This window comes from Bidens hawaiensis, unplaced genomic scaffold (assembly GCF_021521415.1).
Source record: "Bidens hawaiensis isolate Kalapana, Puna unplaced genomic scaffold, B.hawaiensis_p1.1 tig00046205_1, whole genome shotgun sequence".
Taxonomy (NCBI): Eukaryota; Viridiplantae; Streptophyta; class Magnoliopsida; order Asterales; family Asteraceae; genus Bidens; species Bidens hawaiensis.
This window is the reverse complement of record NW_027498249.1, coordinates 1-22595: the sequence shown is the minus strand read 5'-3', so window position 1 is coordinate 22595 and position 22595 is coordinate 1. Positions and strand designations below refer to the sequence as shown.

Below are 22595 nucleotides of genomic sequence, written 5' to 3'. Positions count from 1 at the left end.
TAACCTATGGCTCTGATACCAATCTGTCACACCCTCAAAATCCACTAACGGAGTTTTACCGTCAGAGGGTGTGAACTAACAGGATCGGAATCATTAGTTATAATCAAACCATAAATAAAGTTTTCAAACCACGAAAACAATTTAAGTGTAAATAAGTGCGGAAGCGTAAAACCATAAACCAAGTGTTGCGTCACGCAGGACGACTTAAAAACCCAATTAATAACAGTTTAAAAACAAGTTTGCATAAACAATAGCGTTCAAAGTAATGCATGATCCTATACCGCGCGCCCGCCTCGGGTACCTGAGAATAACATACTAAAAGTGTCAACACGGGGTTGGTGAGTTTACAAGTTTATATAAATAAAGCGTTTGCGTTTGCGTTTTGCGTTTGCGTTTTGCGTTTTGTGTTTGCGTTTGCGTTACCAGATAATGTTTAATCAATTATATATCTATAGGTAGCTAGCCTATAAAGCAAGTATTACTAAGTGTTCGACACCGAAGCTGACTGTTTATCAATTGCCTTGCCACCAGGTCTATCCCGACCATGGTAATGTGTTAGCCAAGATTACACCCACTCGACCTTTAGTCGAGTTTAGCGTTGGGTGGGGTTTGTCAAACCCAGTAGTACTACTCAACAGTGACTCGCTATTATCCAGTACTAAACGGTTCGATGTTGTGAAGGACTTCAGTTGTTTCGTTTGCCACTTAGCCTTTACAAGTGATATATAATCTAATAACAAAATCTAAAGCGTTTCGGAGTATGTATTCCCCCCCAAGTGAAAAGCGTTTAAAAGAGTTAAAAGGGGACGTGAAACTCACTGTTCGCGAAGAATTCAATAAAACAAGTCACCTAAGTGATGCGCGTCACAGAAAATCCTCACTGGCGTTCTAAAACAACAAATGAGATTTTCTAAGTGTTGGAACTACTATCGAGTCTCTAGACTCAGCACATAACACCTATGCACAAGATACGTTTCGTGTTTCGTTGGTGAATTGTGTGTGTTTCAACAAGCACATTGGTGATACGTTACATGTGTGAACAACTATTTACATATCATGTATTAATATTGTACATTACTAGCAATTATCCCCACAAGGGCAATTTGGTCATAAACGTAGCAATTATTTAACAACAAGCATGTTTCATGTATTTTCACATAGTTCAGCAGCTAGTTTTATCAAGACATAATTCTACTTGAAAGATTACTCTATTCAACAGATCATAGCATATCAATTAATTCACCAAAAATCGTCACAAAAGAATGTATGAGTTAGGTTTCCAGAACTATTTTTATTGTATTTTTATTCCACATAGTTTACTCACAATGATCAAAACATTACAGTAAACTCACAGCAGTCAAAATCATGCGCAACAGAATGTTATTTGTTATTCCCGTTAAATAAAAAATCCAATTAATGCAAGACCAATTGGGTTAGGTTCCTAACTCAATTTATTTTCTTCCAGAAGTGGAACCAACCCATTTGGTCTTGTATTTTATGAGTTATCGTAGTCGCAAAACAGCCTAACAGCAGGTCTCCCAAATCAGCCTTGCACAACAGTTTTGTAAAATAATAAAAACAGACTTTTATACGTCCAAAATTACAAACTCGGACTTTTCAGAAACTAAACCCGACCTAGTATACTGTAGAATCAACAATCGTATCAAAACATAACATTAACATCGAGTTACAGTCGTCCAAACACGAATTCAATAATCTGTTCAGCATCAGTTTTCATCAAAACTCAATAAACAATTAACCTATGAACTAACAATCATGCATGTAACCCTAAATCATCAACAAACAACATATTTAACACTTAAGGTTTATGATTACATGTTTAATCATATAATTAAATGATAGAATAAATTATATATGGTGTTTCTATTACCTAGTTAGCTTCTTGAACCTTCAATTCTTCACAACAAGCTTGAAAATTATCTTGTGTGTGTGTGTGTGTGATTGGGTTAACGATCGCCAAAGGGAGAGAGGGGAGGGAGAGCAGCCGTGAGAATGGGTGGGAGGAGATTAGGGTTGTGTAATAATATGTTAAGTATTATCTTATGTTACACTTCACCCCCTAACCTTTTAGTCATTCACTTTCTAGTGCAAAATAATAACCCTTGCCTCTTGTGTTTAGTATTTCACATACATATCAAGTAACATATAGATTATAACACATACTTATCAAGTATTTATTGTTTTGATATTTGTCGTTTGTTCACCAATGGTTTGAGTCGACTCGTGTGCGTTTCGGTGCAATCCCGAAAGACTACATGTGTAGTGATTGTCAAGCGTCATTTAAAACCCTAGTTTAAATGTAATGAGATGTGCGTTATAGATCAAGTGATCTTAAGTTTGAATTAACGGAGTTAACCTGAAATTGACGAGTGTCACAAGTTTTGAAAGGATTTAACCACGATAATTTAGCTAACTACACAAACGAGGCCTTCCTCGGTTCATTATTAAAACAAAGGTTTTATAAAAGTTGGATATTTTAAAAAAGAATGGGTCAAAGGTTAGTGGAAATAATATTTTTCAAGAAGTAACTCAAATTTAGATCCAAGTAAAAAGGTAAATGGTTTTAAAAAATGATTAACTCAAGTAAAAAGGGACACCTTGAATTCAAATTATTTATTGTCATAATTAAGAAGATGTTTAGCAAAACAAACTTTGGTCCATCTTGCATTTTTAATAGTCAATTCACTTAATTACAATTTATATTCTCAATATTAAAGACATAAACAAAAGCTTATAATTAGTTATGGACTTATCAAGACGATTGAAGAATCATGACGACTTTATTAAATAACCACAGGGTCACGATTAAAGCACATGTTTGACTATGTCCTTGGCTGCCGCCTACCCATTTTCACTCCTTCGTCTGTTTAAACAACCTTCCTTCCAACTATTTGACTAGTGTTTTTGGTAGCTTGAAAACTACAAATAATACAGTTTGTAGTGATAATGTATTGATACACGTCGTTTATCTCATATATTACACTCTAAAGAATCAGAGGACGAGTGATGTAATATACAACAAAAGGTAATATTTATTTTCAAACATTTTTATATATTAGTGGTGATTAAAAAAAGGTGACCAATGCCCAGATCATCAAGACAATTTCCAACTTGTAACAAGGGAAAACCACATGTGATTTCTACATCATGAAAGTTGTGGTCATTTCTAGAAAGGATTTGCACACCATCTAGATTCTAGAGATAAGCAACCGAAGAACAACTCTCGATGGGAGGCCAATAAGTGGACGTGAGATAGGTTTGCTAACACCCATCTCGACCACGATAGTCCTTGCTTTTGTCTAGTAATATCTCCCTAGCCTTAATCTCCCCGACTATTATCGTGTAATAAAACTTTTTATAAGAATTATTTTCTTAACAAATGAGTATATAAAAGTGGTAAAAATAAATAAATAACATGTCCAACCCCTTTAGGTTCCTACAAACTTCATGCACAAATGTAATTCACCCACACTCTTTTTCTCTAGGTAGGTCATGACCTTGATCTTCCAACAAAACAAACCCTCTAGTCAATGTTTGACGTCAGCTAAGTTAGTCTGACCTTTGAGAACAAGACATGCTTTCAAAATGGGAGTATTAAACGTGCTAATCACTTAAACATGATAATATAAGACAAAAAAGTCAAATAGAAAAGCGCTTTACAACAAACTCCTTCACATATGAATTAGCCCGTTAAAGATCTCATTTGACGCAATATAGCATAGATATCAATAACATGGTTATTACATCCTTTACGTGATCCTTAGTAGTAGAAGGCTAGTAATGCACTTCAGACGTAATCCCCTTCAATCCGACACAAGAGAAAATCGTTCCAAAAACTACACCCTCCCTCGCCCTCTCTTAATTTGAAAAAATAAAACATTACTGAATGCTCACGAACACAATTGAACAAACACGAACCAAACCCTGTTCGTGTTCATTCTCTAATTATTAGATTACGTATGAATGAATATAAACCTACATTTCATCAAACGGTTCACCAGCGTGTTTGGTTCATTTACACACTTGGGGCACAAGTCTAAATTTACCAAACACAAAACAATTGGCGCGCATAAAGAAAACCCTGAAATTAGGGTTTAAGAAAAATCTCCCAAATATCCAGAAAGAAACCCGATAACAATAAACCCACACACACACATACACTAATGGCATGAACCTCTCATCATCATCATCATCATCCAATACACCAATGTCATTCACCACCGGCTTTCGATTCTTCCGATGCTACACTCACCTCTCCCTACCACTCTCCGCCGTCCGATTACCCACACACACCGCCGTCACCAACCTCCGGTTCCTGTCCGCCACGTCACGGTCTAGTCGTCTGACACCGGCAAATTCGAAGCGGCGACAGGTTTCGGCTACCGAGGGTTTGGACGACGGCGGAGACGGCGGAAATGGGGGTTTAGTGACGGCTGCTGCTGGAGGTAATGGCGATGGAAGGATTGTGCGACGGAGCTGCATAAAGAGGCGACGGAAGCGTATATGTCGTACGCGATGTCCGTGTTGCTAGGCCGGGCGTTGCCGGATGTTCGGGATGGGTTGAAGCCCGTTCACCGAAGGATATTGTGAGTGTTTGTTGATTTGGTGTTTGTTATTGGTTGGAAATTGTTTTTAAAATGTTGGATATCGGTCGAGGACGGATATTTGAGATATAGGTTATCCTGGTGGGATATCGGTAGTTTTAATCTCGTGCAAGAGTATATATATATATATATATATATATATATATATATATATATATATATATATATATATATATATATATATATATATATATGGCAGTTTAACACTAACGATTCAGCATACTAATAGAAGCAATAAGAAGAAAGAAGACAAATGGAAAAACTAAGAAGAAAGGTACTGATATCGGGAAAATTAGTGATATATTGGTCAATATTGCCGATATGCTTACCGATATTTCACATGGGACCAATATTCGATATCCCACTGATACTGACTGCATGGTTTGCATATAATAAACGATCTGCATGTGTTTTTTTTTACCTTTTAGAGACAATTGGAGAATAAATGTTGTATCTTTATCATACTTTATTGCTGATTTTACTTGATAACATTGTTCTTTACAAGAATTAGGTTTGGTTTGTTAATTATGAACATATGAAGTAGCGTGGACACAACAGATTAATCTTGTTTTTATGATCATTGCAGATATGCGTTGCATGAATTGGGGCTTTCATCACGTAAACCTCATAAGAAATGTGCTAGAGTTGTTGGAGAGGTTATCACCTGATTATACCTTTTCTTTATATGTTTGTTATTGTCTAGTTCTCTTTTATTTTCAGACTGTATATTTAAGTTGGCCTGTTTTTTCTTACTCAGGTTCTAGGTAAGTTCCATCCACATGGTGATAATGCTGTATATGATTCGCTGGTTCGAATGGCACAGGTAGTTAAACATGCATTGCATGGGTAAATATGTAATTTAACACTGTTGGGGGTACTGTGGGTTAGGAGGCTTTAAAGTTTCATCTTCAGATATATGTACATGTAGTTTGCTTTATACAATCATCCCTTGTTGATTGCACATTTATTTTTCAGGATTTTTCATTGCGTTGTCCACTTGTTAGTGGTCACGGGAATTTTGGTTCACTGGATGGAGATAATCCTGCAGCAATGCGGTATACAGAATGCAGATTGCAAGTATGTTTTATGCTTCATTTATCAGTTTTAGTTGTTTCTATAGATTTTCTTTCACTGCTAATAATAATAACAATATAGAGGTACTCATTCTTTAGCTTCATTTTTTCAGGCACTTACTGAAACTATGCTTCTATCAGATGGATACAGTACGTATTGTTCGGTCTACAAGTTTTTTAATATTATTACATTATTCTTATGCAACACATTCAAATTTTTGACAGGTTGATTTTGTGCCAAACTTCGACAACTCTCTAAAAGAACCATCACTGCTTCCAGCTCGAATTCCGAACTTACTATTGAACGGCTCTTCAGGGATTGCGGTGACTTTTTCTAGATATTACATTTTTACTTTTACACATTATGTATCTAAACAAATATTAATTTTTTAGTTTCTTTTTTAGGTTGGAATGGCAACAAATATTCCTCCACATAATCTTGGTGAGTTGGTTGACGCTTTATCCGTCTTAATTCATAATCCAGATGCCACGGTATTTATTCTATTGTCTCATAACAAATTTCTTTTCAGTTTTAATATTATTATCTGTTTGATTTTGTAACAGCTGCAAGAATTGCTAGAATATATGCCTGGACCTGATTTTCCAACAGGAGGAATCATAATGGGAAATCTCGGGTATATTTTTTTTCAATGCTTTATGTAAAATATGTTGATAATCATGTTTTAATTTAAAGAATTTGCAGATTCATTAATAGCTACTGTTCTTAATAATGTAGAATCTTGGACGCTTATCGAACTGGAAAGGGACGTGTAGTAGTAAGAGGAAAGACAGAGATTGAAGTATCTGATTCCAGAACAAAGAGTACATCAATTGTAGTAAAAGAGGTTAATTTCTATCATTCTATGACTATTTGTCATATTATATAGGATGTAAAGTTGCTGGTCAAATGATTAATTAACTTGTAATGGATTTCTGTTTAATATATGGAACAGATTCCTTATCAGACCAACAAATCCTCTCTTGTTATGAAAATTGCTGAGCTAATTCAAAACAAGGTATTAGTCATTTTATTAATGCATCAGTTATACCATTTTATGTCAGATTATTAATACAGAATAGATACTTCTTTTTTTTTTGATAAGACTTTGGAAGGAATAAGTGATATTCGTGATGAGAGCGATCGATCGGGAATGCGGATTGTTATTGAGGTAATATTATTATAAAGTTTTTGCATGTATCTTTTTTTTTGGGAGTTCTTGATTTTATACTGATTGAACTTCATATTTAAACTTTTCAGCTAAAGAGGGGGGCTGACCCGTCCATCGTTTTGAATAATCTTTATCGTCACACTGCTCTCCAGTCAAGTTTTAGCTGTAACATGGTTGGGTAAGTGGTTTTGCTTCAAATGGTTTAGTAACATCATTGATAAAAACAAGTGTATATACATAGTGACTACGAAACACTAACTTACTGCGAGAACAAAAAAAACCTAAATTATTTAATTTTTTCTATTAGTGGTACGTATTTTCTAAAACTTTTATTTGCATACAAATGTCTATGTTACGTATATAAAGAATTTTTAAACTTATTTTTTCATATTTTATTTTTTCGTTTTTAAAAGTGTAACTACACATGTGTAGGAAATATAAACTACACATGTTTTGCACATGGGTAGGTTTTATAAATAAACAAATTTTGTTTATATTATTTTTAGAATATCAGAAGAGGTGAATAAACCTATGCTGTCAATAGCAGTGGGATAGCAGTTGGATAGCGATCAGCGGACCTTTGAAAAATAGCGGTGAAATTAGCAGTACAGAATAGCGGAACCGCTATTAGCGGCACTATTGATCGTTATTTGGTTACTATTTTGATTCCTAGATAGCAGTCATAGCACCGATTTTCAAGGTGGGGTATTTTTTAGTCCAAATTAAGAAAAAAAGCTCATATGATTTTGGACCGCTTTACCTGCATAGTTGAAAACCCATATATGATTTTGGACCGCTTTAACTGCCCTTTACCGTTATTTGGTTGAAATTTTGATTACCGCTATCCCATCGCGATAACCTATATCTCAAATAGCTGCCGGCCCTTGACCTCTATATAATTTTGGACCGCTTTAACTGTATAGAAATAAACATGGCGCTTTAACCATTTTTTTGATCTCTTAAAGATTGTGCTCTGCCCAGAACCCTCTTCTGTACATATGCACATACCTATGCATTCACATACATATGCATGTACTGATGTACACATGTATATGTATGTTAGAAGGTGGACCTCGCATGGCTATGCATATAAAACCAAATCACTACGGGCAAGTTTTAATAAATGTATAATCCTGATTTTCAACAACATTCGTGATGTATAAATGTCTTGCGTTTTTATGAAACAATCTGCTCATTTATTAATGGGTTTCCTGATAATAATTTAGACAAATATACAAGATTGACTTCTGACTTCTCATGTTTGATTGTTTGGCAGTATTCTTAATGGACAACCCAAACAAATGGGTTTAAAGGAATTGCTTCAGGTATCCCTTTACTCTATTAATAAGGTTTAGATGATCACAATTAGTGGTTTAGTTCATATAGTCATATATATCTATGACATATCTCATTAATTAGCTTGCTGTGTTCTTTCCGAATAAGTAGCTTCTTGTTGCTAACATGGCTTTTTTTGGTACATACTTGTATGGCATCTGCGTTCTTTGCTTCATGCAGGCTTTCTTGGACTTTAGATGTTCAGTGGTTGAAAGGCGAGCAAGGTTCAAGCTTGCACATGCACGAGACCGGAATCACATTGTTGAGGTGTGTTTACTTTAAGGTTTTCGTTCAACCACAGTAAGAAATGAGTCAAATGACTAGCTAATGTCAACTTTTTTTCTTTTGGTTGAATTAAGGGTATTATAATCGGGCTTGATAATATCGATGATGTGATTGATGTAATTAGAAAAGCTTCAAGCAACTCAGTAGCATCAGCAGATCTGAGGAAAAGTAGGCCCCACTGTCCTTTTATTATTTATTTCGTGATATGCTCTAAATTCTTACTTGCTTCATGTGATGCATATTGCAGAGTTTCATTTATCTGAAAAGCAAGCTGAAGCAATATTATATATAAATTTAAGGAGGCTTACAATGCTTGAGGTGAAGCCTGTTATTTTTTTTTGCCAACATAGTTTAATTTTACTTATTTTAATTGTCTTACTTATGCAGAGAAATAAGTACATTAGTGAAGGAAAGTCCTTAATGGAACAGATTTCTAATTTGGAGGAACTTCTATCAAGTAGAAAACAAATATTGCAGGTATAGCTTATAATTTATATAATAGTTTTATTCAATGCAAATGATAAAATTATAACTTATAAATTGTGGTTTATACATAGCTAATTGAACAAGAAGCAAGTGAGATAAAGAATAAGTTTTCAACTCCAAGACGTTCAACTTTAGAGGATACTGATAATGGTTTGCTTGATGAAATAGATGTCATCCCCAATGAAGAAATGCTACTGGTACTTAGAAAATAACTAAATATACAATTTATGTGGTTTTCTTATGTTCAAACCCTTTTACTGCGCTTGCAGGCAATTAGTGAAAAGGGCTATGTTAAAAGGATGAAACCCGACACGTTTAATTTACAAAACCGTGGAACGATTGGTAAATCAGTTGGAAAATTGAGAGTCAATGATGCAATGTCTGACTTTCTCGTTTGTCGTGCACATGATCGTCTCCTCTATTTCAGGTTCTTTACACATTTTTTATATTATTAGTAATGACTAAACTCAATAGTCAACTTGAGATGATAACATTTTTTTTAATAATACTTTTATAGCGATAAGGGTATTTTCTATTCTGCACCAGCATACAAAATTCCAGAATGTTCTCGTGCAGCTGCAGGTACACCTTTGGTACAGGTATGTTAACTTACCGTCTTTCACTATTTGCTAGGCATTTAACAGTTATGCTCTTCTGCTGACTAGTTATTTTCGTGTTTAACCAGATTTTGTTCTTATCTGATGGTGAAAAAGTTACTTCTATAATCCCCGTTAGTAAATTTGCTGAAGATCAGTATCTTCTAATGCTTACTGCAAATGGCTACATTAAAAAAGTATCATTAATGTACTTTTCATCCATTAGGTCATCCGGGATTATAGCACTTCAACTGGTATTTCTTATATCTTTTAGATTAAAAAAATATATGATCTCTCGACTCTCGAGGCTCACTTTGGCTATGTAGGTTCCTGGTGATTCGTTTAAATGGGTACGTCGGTGTACAAATGAAGATTATGTTGCAATGGCTTCACAAAATGGATTTGTTATTCTGAGCTCTTGTGAGATTGTAAGCATTACTTTATTTCTTATATTATTGTTATAAAATCAAATGTCTTGGATTTAACTACTTTTGTTAATTTGGTGTTTATAGATTCGAGCACTTGGAAGAAATGCTCGAGGTTCGGTTGCAATGAGATTGAAAGAAGGGGATAGAATGGCATGTGTTGATATTATACCTGCAGCTAAGCAGGAAGGCATAGAGCATGTACCTGGACCTGAACACACCCAGTAATTTCTCTAACCTTGATAAATTTTATACTTGTTATATATATAACTTTAGTTACATCTAATAAATTTATACTCTGCAGTAAGCGGCCAGATGGACCATGGTTATTGTTCGTGTCTGAAAATGGTTTTGGAAACGAGTTCCTTTAAGTCGCTTTCGACAGTCTCCTTTGAATAGGGTTGGTTTAATTGGTTACAAGGTAAGCAAGTTTAATATTAAAGGCAAAGATCTTCACTGTTCTTTATAGTTTATTTGTTGATGGATTTCTTTTATATTGTTTTAAGTTTTCATCTGAAGACCGCCTGGCTGCTGTTTTTGTAGCTGGTTTTACTTCAGCAGGTAAATATGGTTTTCAGGTTTCAATCTTTTGACTTACCGGGACCATCAGTAATTTAGTCAATTAATTATTTTTTGTGTTACAGATGATGGTGAAAGTGATGAGCAGGTTGTTCTTGTGAGCTAGAGTGGTACGGTGAACCGAATAAAAGTCACGGATATCCCTATACAGTCACGTTATGCTAGGTTGTTGAAGTTATATAATTTGTTTAGAATAATTGTTTTGTGGTTGGATGCAAAATTTCATGGTTCTAACTGTGCGTTATGTTTCAGGGGAGTGATATTGATGAGGCTTGAGCAACATGATTATTGTAGCCTTGCCTCTTTTTGTGTGTTTATTTTGTAGCACTAACGGTATAGTAGAATTGTGCGTATTTTCATGGCGTTTGGTTCAAGCATGGAAGTATTTTGTACGATTGAGTCATGTGTGATGACATTAATATCTAATTAAGAGGTGACAATTTCATGTCATTTAAAAAATTACTTTTGACATTCTTCATTGTTTTCATAAGAGAAAGATCATTTGCATTTTGTGTTCATTTATGTACTGGATAAAAAGGCTTAAAACATAATTAGGTTGCCTATCATATGATGACTATTATGTATTAATACAGCTACAATCACTCAATTCAACATGTAAGGAACAATTTTATCAACAAGTGAGGCATGTGAGATCCCACTACCAACTTGAGGGAGATTGTTAAAAGAACTTAATGGAAAACACAAGTGTGTTACAACCATGATCAAGATAATCAAACCAAGGAAAATTAAAGGAATCAATTTTGATCAAAATGTTACTTCCATGAAGTTTTATCGTAGACCCTAAAATCTTATTCTTAATAACATAACTCAAAAGATACTTTGAGCAAAATATTACTTCCATGAAGTTCAATTAGCATCTAATATTGATAACACATGTGAAAGAGGCCTTAGTATGAGTCATAAGGTACTCATTTTACTCGACGGCCATGTGTAACAATATTCATTTCGTCCCCTCAATGATCATCTTCAAGTGATAAGCATGTTTTAGAGGTGATAATTCCCACTCACGAAAAAGATTCGGATTGTGTTTTAACTTAATAATGTCAGATAACTTAAAGTGGAACGGGTTGATACCTGAAGAACATTTTTAAACAGTCTCCTAAATCATATTCTTTTAAGACTCCGATATCATTGTAATGATATTGTTCTTGTGTTCATAAATAACACAGTAATCATTTTGAAAAACTAAAAACGGAAGAAAAATAAATGTTACAGAGTCAAAACTCTGAACTTAACAAAAGACTGGTTTCAATTCAAACCGTTTTTGCAACATGATCCGTCCATCTTACCACCTCAAAGATTCTATTCATCACAATAGCTACAATAATCGATTTTAGATATTTGACACTTCACTTTGTAACATGATGAGCGGTGTGTATTGAAGGTATGGCTGCAAAACTGGTCTGGTCCTTACCAAGTCTGTTTTCAGGGACCGACGCAAGAGTTGATCCAACATCTTAACAAAAATTCCTATAAACTTTAGATTCTATTGATACCTAAAATAATTAATAGATCTCATAAAATGTTTACAGAAAAATTCTTTTGGCTCAGCGAATAAAAGGGTCATAAAAAGTAAAATAATATAAATCAATAGGTTAATCATTTGCTCAATTAAAACTACATTAGCAAGCCTCAAGATCCTATACGAAATGATGAGTCGGGTATTCATGCTCATACCCGTTATAATCATAATATAACCTCTCACCCTTTGCGATATCACGAGTTGCAACCAACAGGACCCTGCATTCTCCATTTACACTGTATCTCACACATTTTAAATTCTGTTTCTTCTTTGACTCACTGCAAAACAGTTAACCGCCATATTATTAATAAAGAATAATATGATTCAGCAGATATGGAAGTTTTTTTTGGCAAGCTTACGGGGTAAAGTTATTTATCCCATTGATAAAACGGGCAATGTTTCCACGCTTATCAGGGCAGATAACGAGACTCTTTGAGGGATTTGGTGCTAATAGAAGAGTCATCATGCTGTCACAGTCATCATGTTCACGGTTTTTAATGTAGTCCACGTCACCGACGTATTCGGTTATTAATGTCATGTCCTTTATAGGACCATCAGCTTCTACAGTATAACTGTACGAAAACAAGATTTTGTTACCATACTTTAATGGCAGTTTAGAGGTGTCAAATTGGGCGGCCTGGGTATGTTATGTAAAGCTAACGGGTCAATTTTAGCGTGTGATATGAACATTTGAATACATTTTAGATGACTTTCAACCCGACTGTCGAATTTGACACATTAGGAATAGAACATTACCCAAATCGACACATTTATAAGTAAAGGGATCAAGATTGCCACCTCTAACTGGAATAAAAAGCTTGTTTTATTAAATTAACTTATTTACCCTTCGCAAGAATCGAAGATGACACGCAGTGGAGGGCATTCACCTCTTCTCAACATGGTACTACAATATTCCAAGGTTTCTGTGTCTTCTTTTGTAAGAACCTTAAATGATATAATGGAATTTAAAATCAATTCTCAAAGTTAAAAACATGTCAAGTACAAAATAATAGTTCACTAAGAGGATTGTGTGATCATATGAATTCACTTAATTTTATTGTTGCTTTTGAGTTTATTTACCTGCATTCCTCCTTTTTCATTGGAGGCTAAATTAGCCCTTCTTGGAGCCATATCAAAGGAGTAAGTGAGATCATCACTATATTCCATATTGAGTGATGTCAAAGCAGAAGCTAGAGACCCCATTTGCTCTAGCCTACGTTCCGTATCTTCACTTGGAATAAATGGTAATAATCTCCTCCTTTTTTTATGATGCACCATAAGTCTCCTACGTTTCCTTGAATCTGCTAATTCAAAAAATATACGAAATTAAAAGAAGAAAGTGTAAAACTAGCAAAAACATCTTATATATTGGGGGATATGAGAAAAAAAAGTGAACAACCATGGTTGATTGATAATGTATAGAAGTGTAAATTTAAAGGATAACCAACTTTTGTTGAATATCTTACATACAAAGTTAGTTGGCTTATAGAATTGTAACACATCGTTTTTAAATTACTAAGATTTGATAGTTATAACAAATGTTCATTGCCTTACACATTCTAACAGAAAAGATCACCATGGTTACGCTAAAGCAATTCGGAAACTTTGATTCCCAGATGATAATAATTGTATGTTATAACAACATTTAAGCATACGATGAACTTCATAGATGACTTTACATCTGCATAAAAGGGTTAACTTTTACATTTTTGTTTGTATGAAAACAGGAACTGCTTTTCTACCTATACGCTTTATGAAGCAAAAGAATAAGAATTGTTTTTTGGCTTAAAAATATAGACTATACCTTCAATCGGGATACTATTATCGTTTGAGATAGAGAAACGAGATCGATCCTTTGTTAATAATTATAAAAGAAATGCCAAATAACTAGGCAATGAGAGATGAATCATCACCTAACGTAGTTAGTGCTAAACATTAATAAGAGGAGCCGTGCTGTTTATGAAGCTAGAAATGCTATTTAATAGTTATAAAAGTATTTATTTTCTTTCTAAAATCTAACAAAAATACATCTTCATGATTATGTGAATGATATCATTAAGAGCAAGATAAATTGCATAGAAAGTTTCCCGTTATTAATAAAGATGGATGAAAACATTTTGGACGCATAATGAAAAGTGTTTTCGGCTTAGAGACTATAACCAAAGGTAATAACTTTAAGACGGGAATTGCATACAAGTCTACTACTTCATTGCCTAGCTGGAGTACTGGCACTTAACCGACATTATGAAGAAAAAATAAAACTATATCATTAACTTGTACACAGAGAAAAGGACAAACATGGGGTCTGTTGGAAGAATCTCACCTTATGGTCCACTATCCACATAATACAAGATCCATGATCATATGTGTACTCTGATCATATTCTATTGGCGTTAAAATTGTTTTAAACACCGGATAATATAAATGACAATATATTACTAAAAAGATTGCGCATACATAAATTGTTTCAACACATAAACTAATGTAATTAAGTGCACTTTATGATCCTAAACGAAAACTAAAACTTGGGAGTAATGACAACATGAAAAGAATTGCATAACGCGCAACACAGAATGAAGCATTTGCTCGATAAACTTTATAATACGATTATACTAACCCAAGATTCGCTGTCTGATTAAAAACAGAAATAAAGTATGCCCTGAAAAATGCTTTAAGATATGACGTTGTTTGTTGTATTCTATAATGCGAGTTTAACACACACACACGCGGGATAAAAAGACTCCGATTGAGTGCAACTTCATACTACTTGAAAACCTCTATACAGCTTCAGGATTTTAATACAATTTAACAAATGCACATGGCAGAAAATTAAGCTTATAAGTGGAATTTGCTACTCAAGTGAACCAGCCAAATATTATAATCACTTAACAAAAAGACACAATTTGTCTTTTTAGCTTATAGATTAACTGATGTGATCTAATCACCAATTCACAAAGCTAATTATAAATTAATAAACAATTGCAACAAACCAACAACCCTAATTATTCATAACATAAAAAAAAACCCGAAAAACAACGAAAACCGACCTTGTGGCGAGATTCTCTTCACAGGAGAAGCTGTGCATTTCTTTATCTTGAAGAAATCGAAGATCTTCGTCTGCGTAAAGCCTAAAACAATACCCAAAACGACACCGTTTCATTAATTCATTAATTCATCATTCATCATACACATACATACAATGTATAGATTCTAATTAAATCAATTAACTAATTAATTAACATATTAATTAATTAAAAAAACATACTTTTAAGCTGCGGAGGATGATCGGAGCATGTGGGACAGAACCAGAGACCAATCGGAACACGGACAACGATTGGTCGGAGACACGTCATATGAAAGGCTTTATCACATTTATCACACAACAGCAGCTGGTGGTCCCGGTCACCTGACCCACATTCATCGCAAACGGTGTCTTTATACTCATCGTCATCATCAACCTCGTACTCAACGACGACGGCGGGTTTGATGACGTGGTTGATGATGTCATTAATCGACTTGTATTTCTTCACTCTCCGCTTCATGGCAAAACTGGGAATTTTGGGATCGGTGGAGGGGTATTTTGGGAATAATTGAAAATGGTGGTGGCAAAGGAAGACGCAGGGAATGAATGAATGAATTAGTCATGGGCAAAGGTGTGATGACGTGGCGTCTAATGATTGGTCATGCTAATATGAGCTACTGCCGGAATATTCGAGATGGGTTTTTGCCGTTGGCTATTGTGAATGTACATGCAGAGCTAAATGGGTCGGGTTTTGTGGGTTTCGGGTTGTGAGCTTATTTGGTTGTTTTTGCTTAACTGGTACGTGGAGATTGGAAAGTGGCTTGGTTTGATAGCCAAATTGTTACGGTATTTTAGGTATTGGCATTGAATAACAATTTAGATTCTTAAAATTACTATACTTGTACTTGATAATTAGTGTGAATAAAAGGTGGGGTCGTTTGCGAAAACCACACGATAACGTTGTAAGATTGCGTTGAGTGTTTAAGTTTCGTAGAAATATAGAAAGGCTGAAAAGATATCTAATTGACAAGTGATATCAGAGCATGTTAGTTCATTTAGGACGACAATTGAGATACATGCCTAAGTTGTAAAAGAAGTGGAGGGCCATAAAAACTTCATAGGATTAGAAGCCAAAGTGAATAGTGCAATAAAGCCATAGTTAGCATAAGTGACAACACTAAACTTATCACTTCAAGGGTCAAAGTCTACAAACTATTATCATCCTTGGAAAGATAAAAGCATTAGCAGTTGGCGACTTAATGTAGGAAATAGAATAGTACTTAGAGGGAGTATGAATTGACGGCGTGACTGGGATCAAGACTACCACACTACATTGTGGTGGAGACGTCGACATGTGGCCATCAAACAAGGTATGTGCGCGCACCATCAAAACTTTGAACGTGTTTGTTCAAGAGCTTAAAAAGCAAATCTACTCAGTTAATGCCAAGCATGAAGCGAGGAGACGCTTACCCAAACCCAAACAAGACCGGATAAACCCAAAAGTGTGTGAAAGAGTGTATGATCTTAACTCTCAAGATATCATATCTTTTGAACGAAGATTCCTTATTCAACTTTCTTAGTGAGTTACAAATTTACAATTATAGATCAACATGATACTAAAAAGGTGTAATTCATTCTGAGTGGGGATGAGCTAGTCACACCCCAACCTACGGTGGAAATGCCGGAGCACGAACTGATTGTCACAGCTCACAAGGTTACTATCATGAAATTATAAAGCGACAATATCTAATTAATTTATTTATTATCAAACAACATTCATATACAACAAAAATAAGAAAATTACGAATACAAAACCAACTATTCTTGTATATGTTTTATCCTAAAGTCATCTCTATGTGAGCTTCAGTTCGATAAGCAATCCAAATCTATAACATGCAAATGCGTACAAAATATATGTTTGTCAACAACACATGTTGAGTGAGTAGATCACCAGTTTTGACACAAACAAAAAATGGTAATAATATATAATGATATAAGTAAATAAAAATAGGCAAAACTGTTATCTGTGAGTATAAACCAATTAAAACCATAGCACATACATAAACAATCAACCATAAAGAAAGGGATAAACCGTTGCCATGCGAATGAGCATTGGTTACCAAAAATGAGGTTGTAACATCTCCAAAATTTCGATCCAAATTTGACAACTTAGGAAGTTGAGGGATCAAAAATAATAATCAAGACAAGTCATGAGAAAATATTAAATAAGGAAATATAAGAAAAAATAAGGAAATAAAAATATTTCCTAAGTTAAGTATTTCCATAAGAAAGAAATAAGGAAACTCCATCCCACATGGAAAGTGGTAAATAAATGGAAGCTCTTTATAAGAAGAGATTTTTCCATAGTAATATTCTTTTATGGATATCATGCACCAAGTGGTCCTAGCGAAGGGTGCGTAGCACCCGACGCTCATGAGCTCGGGCTCGGACGAGGACGATGGCGAAGGCGACGGGCGTAGGACGCAATGTGGCGCTTTAATGGCGCACTTTGCACTTCGCTCGCATCGCCGCGAGCCGCTTTAAGAGCCGCCTTAGTATTTTTTGACAACGAGAATTAGACCAGATATGACAAGCTACCACAAGACGAGGGACTAAAACTGAAAAACAATATTCAGGGACCCATCGCGCTACGAGAAGAGTCCAAGAAGACGGGCATCGCATACCGCGATGACCCGTGATGACTCAGAGACACGTGTCACACTCCTGGGTGACACGTGGCAGCAGGGCAGGACACGTGGCAAGACGTGTCAGACCACGTGGCGAAACGTGGCAGACGTGTCAGGCCACGTGGCGACACGTGGCATGATCTCAGAAAGGTACCCGTCGCGATATGCGACGGTGTTGAAAAAAGGGGCCCATCGCGTACCGCGATGGGACCAGAAATCAGCTATAAATATGGGGGCATCGGCTCATTCTCACACACCACATCCACTCTCTCTCTAAAACAACTCTCCCTACCTCGGTTTGCGTGCCAAGCATTGTTTTGCGTGCCACCCGACCCGAAAATATCACCTCGCAATCCGTGCCAAATACTGTCGTTTCCCTCGAAGTGCGTGCCACCCAAATAACCCGACATTCTGTCTCGAAGTACGTTGCACGACCCGGCAACAACTTAACATCACCTCGATTTGCGTGCCAAAGAAGGTTGATCAAGAACGCCTCGATAAACGTGCATATAGAGTAGAAGTGCTGCCCGTATAAACTTAGGTATATCTAACTCCGAATACCCGTGCGAGGTAGGGGTTCTGCCTAAGTTATTATTTTATTATTATTAATGGCTTAGACCATAGTCGAATGTATAGCCAAACTTTGATTTACGATTAAGAATAATATACCTTTTCTTAAGCGAAGGTTATAGTTTAAAATAGTATTTCTTTATTATTAAGAAATATAATATTCAAAGAATATGGTTTAATGTTTCTTCTTGAAGAAGAAACTCAGTATAGACGTTTCTTCCTGAAGAAGAAACGTAGCATATAATTGGTAAATAAACAAGAGGACTAAAGGTCCAAATGTTTTATATAAACAAATGATTTTATCAAGGTTAAGCTATACAAAACGGACTAAATGTCTAAAGCTAGATCGACGATCTAGTTATTTATACAAAGGTTATTCTCGTACTATAGGTCCGAGGTAACAAAACAAGAAGGAAACAGAAAACAAGAATCAGTAACAGAACTGATTATAAACAGAAAAGGTGAATATGCCCCAAACCTTTATAATGAGTCTGAATGTTTGCATAGGATTTACGAATCTTAAAAACTTTGTGTTACAATAATAAGAAACGGACACTCTGATTAAGAGTATACATGTGTCTGGATCCAAACATACAGGTGACTCGGAGTTTCCCCGAGGCCATGCATATCATCAACATGCCTCTGAAGGTCTACGGGACTGCTCAGAGAAATAATATTGTGTACATGATTAATTGCACATGGTACTTAGGGTAATTTGATCCCAATTTAGTTGGGTGCCTAATGAGTAGTCACAAAGGTATTATTGTTGGTTTCACAAAAGTTATTGAAAAGATATTTTTAGAGTCAACGTTATTCACCAGCTTTGTGCTGACGTATTTTCCACCCATGTTACAGGGAACAAGAAAGGTTAGAACAGACAAAGCAAGAGGAATAGAAGATTGGAGTTATAGTCATTAGATGCTATCTGGTGCTCAGATTTTAATCCAATATTATAAAGAGTTATGTTTTCCAAAGAAATGTATTTGAAAACAGCAAAACGGGTATTTAAACCCGAGTTTTAATAATATTTATTCAAAGACTTCCAAGTTTTAAATAAGTTTTCAATATAATAATATTTTATTAAAGACTTCCGCTAAAATAAAACCCGCAACTCTGATGTATTTACAAAACATGTACCCAACTTGTGGTCACACGCCTAGGCCCTAAGTCGGGGCGTGACAGGTTGGTATCAGAGCCATCAATCTTAACGAATTAGGTATTTAATTATACCTAGGCTTTGATTAAGGATAAGTTATGAAAACTTATTACTGATTCAAATAGACTAGATACTTAATCGAAAAGTATCAAGAAACTATCAAAAATTTATAAGGATAAGATATAACAACATAAATAAGATAGGACCGTCTACCTATCCCTAAATCTAAACTTCACACAGATGTCCGATTCTCAGTCTAGCCAAGGATCATGTCAGCCTCGAATTGGTAAAGGAAAAGTATTTATGGGAACGTCTTTTCTCCCAATTCCTATATCTAGCGATGAAAGTACATGTCAAACAAAAATCGAGGAAGATTCGGATTCATATGATTCTGACATTCCGCTAGCTCAGATAATTCCAAATCAAAATACCTATGGAGCAGGATCAAGTAGATCCAAGAAACCAATAAATGCCAAAAGAAAAAGAAGTAATGACTTATCCGGAAGAATATCCTCACGGAGAAGAATATTTTAATTTTCCGGCAACTCAAGATCCTTACTTTGTTTACACTCAAAATGAAGAAACAAGCTCCAGAAAGAAATGGAGATAAAAGTAAAGGAAGAAGAAAAGGAGACAAATGATAGCAAGATTAAGAAATTAGTCATTCGCTGGAAGAAATAGAACCTTAGTTGTTGTAGAGAGTATAATTGTAACAAATAATATGCACTCTTGTAACTATAATAAGACAAATAAAAGATATGTTTTGAATTCTTCAAATATTGGACTTATCTTTAAAAATTTTATTGTAGTATGTCAAGAGAAGAAAGTGCAAACTCTCACAACAGTCCTCCCAAGAAAACTGTAAATGAAGAAAACATTGAAAATAAAGATAATGAAATTCCCGCTCAATATATAAAAGGAATTCAAAAGATGATTAAGGAAGCAATTAAGAGACATTTCTACAAGTCAAAGTCAACCAAAATCTAACAAGAGAAGTTGAAGTAAGTCTGTTCATTCACGAAAAGAAGAACCTCATGATAGTTCCACATCTGTAATAATTCAAGGAACAAGAAACGAAAGAAACGAAAGATCCAAAAAGGATGTAACTTTAAGAACTTTAAAGTTTACGATCCTAAAGAATTTCATGGAGACTCGGATGGTATAGCCGCTATGAGATGGCTAGAAGAACAAGAATCAATCGTCACCATAAGCAAATGCACCGGTGAGGAAGCTATTCAGTACTCCTCACAAATGTTCAAGGGAGAAGCTCTGGAATGGTGGAACACTTGATTCAAACCAAGGGTCGAGAAACAATGTATAATTTAAGTTGGGAAACATTCAAAGGTCTTATATTAAGAAAATTTGCCCAACTCATGAAATGGATCGAATCCAAACTGAGTTATGGAATCACAAGGTTGTTAGCACAAAATCTTAGGGAATATAATATTAAATTCCTAGAATAACTGCCGACTGGTTCCACATCTAGTAACTCCGGAATATAATAAAGTAACTCGTTACATATATGGACTACCAAGAGAAATAAGAGATATGGTACGATCCAATATGCCAGAAATAGTTGATTCGGCTATGGAATTGGCCGGATACTTAATCAACAGTATGATAAGGAATCAAGAAGAAGAAAAGAAGAATGGCAAAGAAGCTAAGAAACCAAAAGATTCCGAGAAGTTAGGAAAAGAAGAAAGTGCTCCCAAGACAACATGTAAAACTTGTGGGAGAAAACATAATGGAAAGTATCGACTAGAAAATACAAACAATTGTATTCATAATCGAGTTCGTTAGGATGTATATTGGTTAACGTTTAAAGACAGTTCAAGTTAATTGCAATACGTATCCAAATTGATTTCATTTTCCTAATTGCAGCTGTTGGCAGACCGCGTAAGGTAAGATATACGATAATCCCAAATCAATTCCAAACTAACGCGAAAATTGTGGTCCAAGACTATGCATCGGGTCAAGGGTCGCAATATGGATAGCATACTGGGTTAACGGATCAAGGAAGGAAAAAGAATATGAGAATAATATTAATAATATTTGCGTTTTAGTCCCTGAGGTTTAAGGTGGGAAATATTTGGTCAAAAGTTTAGTTTCGGGTTAAAAGCGTATATATTTCAAAGTAGTTATATATAGTATATTAAATAACTATAATAAACAATTATTAATAAAATAATATTAACGCAATTACGTGATATTTATTGGTAAAATTTCCTGAATATAAAAGCGGGTCGGGTAACGGTTATAGAATATTAGTTTGAAACTCGAGTTGTTACAGTCTCCATACTTTAGGGAATTTCGTCCCGAAATTAAAGATACTGTATAACCCCATTAAATTTTAAGAAAGTTAAAAAGTTTAAATATGATTTTAAAATTTATCATAACACAGAACTTCAAATAGTCAAAACAACACTCCAAATGAAAAATTTGATAAGTACACTTATATATAGGATGTACCAGCGGCGTATCCACCATGAAGGTTCCTGGACGGATCGTACACGGGATGTTCTCTAACAAACCGCAGGTGCGGAATCCCTGCGTAGGTAGATTACGAGTGTAGATAAAGAATAACACAAGCAATGAATCAAACACGTAATATTATTAACCGAACACGTGACTCGTAGTCACTATTACAGACACTGGAACTAGCAAACACGTCTGCTTAAACTCGAACACTTGACTGAAACCCTAAACTGCTTAAGTTTGCGGTTCAGTTCCACCACCTTTACCTGGTGGTCAGCAATCTGTTTATCCCGATCAGCAATCACTTTAGTTTTTTCTTCCAAAACTTCATAACTAAGATCAATAATTTCTACTTTCTCAGCAAGTTTGGTTTTTAAACTTTGAATGTCTTTTTCACAAGCTTAATTTTAATTTTATAACTGTTTTCTCTGGCTTTAGTAAAATGGTGATCTTCTTTAATTCGTTTTAAATTCAGCATCCAATTTGACATACTGATCAGTTATCGTTGTGAGTTGCTCAGACAAATTCTCACAACTAGTACAAATAGTTTTAAGACTTACCTCGGAGCG

At 35.0% G+C, this 22595-nt stretch overlaps 1 protein-coding gene and 1 pseudogene across 2 annotated transcripts; one reads left to right on the top strand and one right to left on the bottom strand.

Moving 5' to 3' along the window:
• Window positions 1-4031: 4031 nt before the first annotated feature.
• LOC143596289 (DNA gyrase subunit A, chloroplastic/mitochondrial-like) lies at window positions 4032-10898 on the top strand (annotated as a pseudogene). Its single transcript, XR_013146680.1, has 27 exons — window positions 4032-4607; window positions 5212-5281; window positions 5383-5448; window positions 5601-5702; window positions 5812-5862; window positions 5924-6022; window positions 6104-6190; window positions 6263-6333; window positions 6435-6543; window positions 6652-6714; window positions 6802-6867; window positions 6957-7045; window positions 8144-8192; window positions 8383-8469; window positions 8562-8655; window positions 8735-8805; window positions 8875-8964; window positions 9045-9170; window positions 9243-9400; window positions 9491-9572; window positions 9659-9823; window positions 9896-9997; window positions 10082-10218; window positions 10299-10415; window positions 10501-10555; window positions 10639-10738; window positions 10826-10898. The product of XR_013146680.1 is annotated as a DNA gyrase subunit A, chloroplastic/mitochondrial-like (transcript).
• A 1105-nt stretch (window positions 10899-12003) lies between these two features.
• Window positions 12004-15901, bottom strand: LOC143596286 (putative Histone-lysine N-methyltransferase ATXR5). The gene is made up of 6 exons (XM_077075100.1): window positions 15382-15901; window positions 15164-15244; window positions 13197-13417; window positions 12961-13061; window positions 12476-12688; window positions 12004-12394 (listed from the first exon to the last, which is right to left on the bottom strand). The coding sequence occupies exons 1-6, from the start codon at window positions 15656-15658 to the stop codon at window positions 12235-12237; spliced, it is 1053 nt and encodes a 350-aa protein (XP_076931215.1). The 5' UTR covers window positions 15659-15901; the 3' UTR covers window positions 12004-12234.
• Between the last annotated feature and the right edge of the window lie 6694 nt (window positions 15902-22595).